Raw genomic sequence first — 2007 nt, 5'->3', positions numbered from 1 at the left:
GTGATTTCTATCAGGGTGGCTCCAAAGAAAACGAGTTCCATGGGAGGGTAAGTATTCCACACCACTCATAAACGGTATTTATTTATTTATTTATTTGGTACGAATTTATATGTAGTACAAGAGTATATTGGTTTTCACACAGTAATATAGGCAATATAAGCATTGTTTCACTCAACAAACACATCAACATAACTGACCTTTTTGGCGACATTACCTGATCATCATTTCCGATTGTTTCTTCCTCTAATGGTACAAAACTTTGTCCTCCACATTGTCATCAATTGGGGAATCACTCTGGCCCTGAATTTCGTACTGTGGCACGACATGTCTTTACTGGCCAGGTCACTGGTAGCAGGTGAACTGCCGAGACAATGGCATGCAGGGGGGGGGGGTCATGTGGGGTAAGGCATTGACTCTGCCTGGCATCTTGTAGAGGAAGGTGTTCCGTGTATAGATACCAAAAATCACGCGCGAAATTTGAAAATAGTGCAAGTTAGGGACCTTGCAATTGCTGTACATTTAAATACATCAACAGGAGTCACAGTGACAAAACGTGTGGATGTATATATAAGAGGGAGTGTCGACGGGTTAATTCACTGGGGTGTAGTTAAAAATAAACCACTCGTGTTTTGACAAGGGTGATTTATTTTCGACACTGGGTTTAGAGCAGTGTAACGAACTAATTCAGTTTGGTGCAGGTGACCACATAATTGTAAACTTTAAATTTTTGTCTATTTCTATCTGTTTGGCTTTTTTATATAGATTTGCAATGGCTGCCAGTCGTGCTCAGAGGCAGAATTACAGTGACAAATACATTAACTACGGATTTTCATCAGTCTTCACTAATGGCATCGAGAAACCTGAGTGTGTGCTGCTTTTCAAATGCTAAGGAATGAGTTAATGAGACCTAGTAAGCTAAAGCATCAGCTGACGAAAATCTGTCCTCAGTATGTGGAGAAAGACCCCAGTTCCTTCAAGTGCCATGAACAGAGTTTGAGAAAACAGAGACTGGATGGGAGTGATACATTCCAACAACAGAAGTTACGTGTGGTAGAGGCATCATATGAGGTTTCTCTTGAAATAGCAAAGAAGGAAAAAAACACAACTGACAAAACTTTAATTAGGCCGTATGCTGAAAAGATGGTCAAGCTGGTTCTAGGAGAGTCAAGTGCACATAAGATTCAGCAGACTTCCTTGTCAAAGGACATACTGTAGTGAAATGAAGAGTTGGTGAAATGTCAGCTGATATCATGGAACTAGTGATGCAGGAGATTAAATTGTCCCCAACTGGTATGTTTGCAGTACATTTGGGAGAGTCAACGATTGTGAGTTCTTCTGCACAGCTGCTCGTGTTTGTTAGGTATGTATTCATGCATGACACCAAAGATAAATATCTAATCTGTACACAGCTTGAAACTTCCACAAAAGCTTTAGATGCAATGGAAAAGTTTATTTCTTTCTTTGCAGCTAATGCAATAGCCTGGATTGTTGTGGAGTCTGTACTGATTGAGCTCTGGTAATCATCATTAAGAAGAGGCAGACACCATGGGGTGCATAGCCTCATTCTCCTTCCGACTCCACCCACGCAGGTCCCTTTGTTCTACCTTCCAGGCAGTGATTCTTCCCTCTCTAAGTATCTCCCGATAGGAGTAACCAACTTGCTCCAGTCATAAGTTACGTGGCGTTCCCCCCTTGGCCTTCTCCACCCTGGGTTAACTTGTTCAGAGGTCACCCTGTGAGCAGGATCAACCTCAGTGGTCACATGCCCATATAGCTAGAGTTGACATTGACGTATTATGTGGGTAATAGACCTTGATTCAGTCTCATGGAGCAGTCGCTCGTTACACACCCGATTGTACCAGCGATATCCCATGATCTGCAAAGACACTCAGTACCAAAGGAGTCAGTTCGCAACTTCAGGTCACTGTTTCATGTCCAGATCTCACAGTCATAAAGTAAGAATGGAAGCACCAGCGCCCTGAAGAGGCAATCTTTCGTCTTTCTACA

At 42.4% G+C, this 2007-nt stretch overlaps 1 protein-coding gene across 1 annotated transcript; it reads left to right on the top strand.

Moving 5' to 3' along the window:
- The first annotated feature begins 900 nt into the window (after positions 1-900).
- LOC145401626 (uncharacterized) lies at positions 901-1215 on the top strand. Its single transcript, XM_080273819.1, has one exon. It carries the CDS (start codon positions 901-903, stop codon positions 1213-1215), a length of 315 nt encoding a protein of 104 aa, XP_080129945.1.
- Positions 1216-2007: the final 792 nt, after the last annotated feature.

This window comes from Coenobita brevimanus, chromosome 56, assembly GCF_032717465.1.
Source record: "Coenobita brevimanus isolate Jiangsu-jjx chromosome 56, ASM3271746v2, whole genome shotgun sequence".
NCBI lineage: Eukaryota > Metazoa > Arthropoda > Malacostraca > Decapoda > Coenobitidae > Coenobita > Coenobita brevimanus.
The sequence above is the reverse complement of the archived record's forward strand: the minus strand, read 5'-3'. Positions and strand labels throughout refer to the sequence as shown.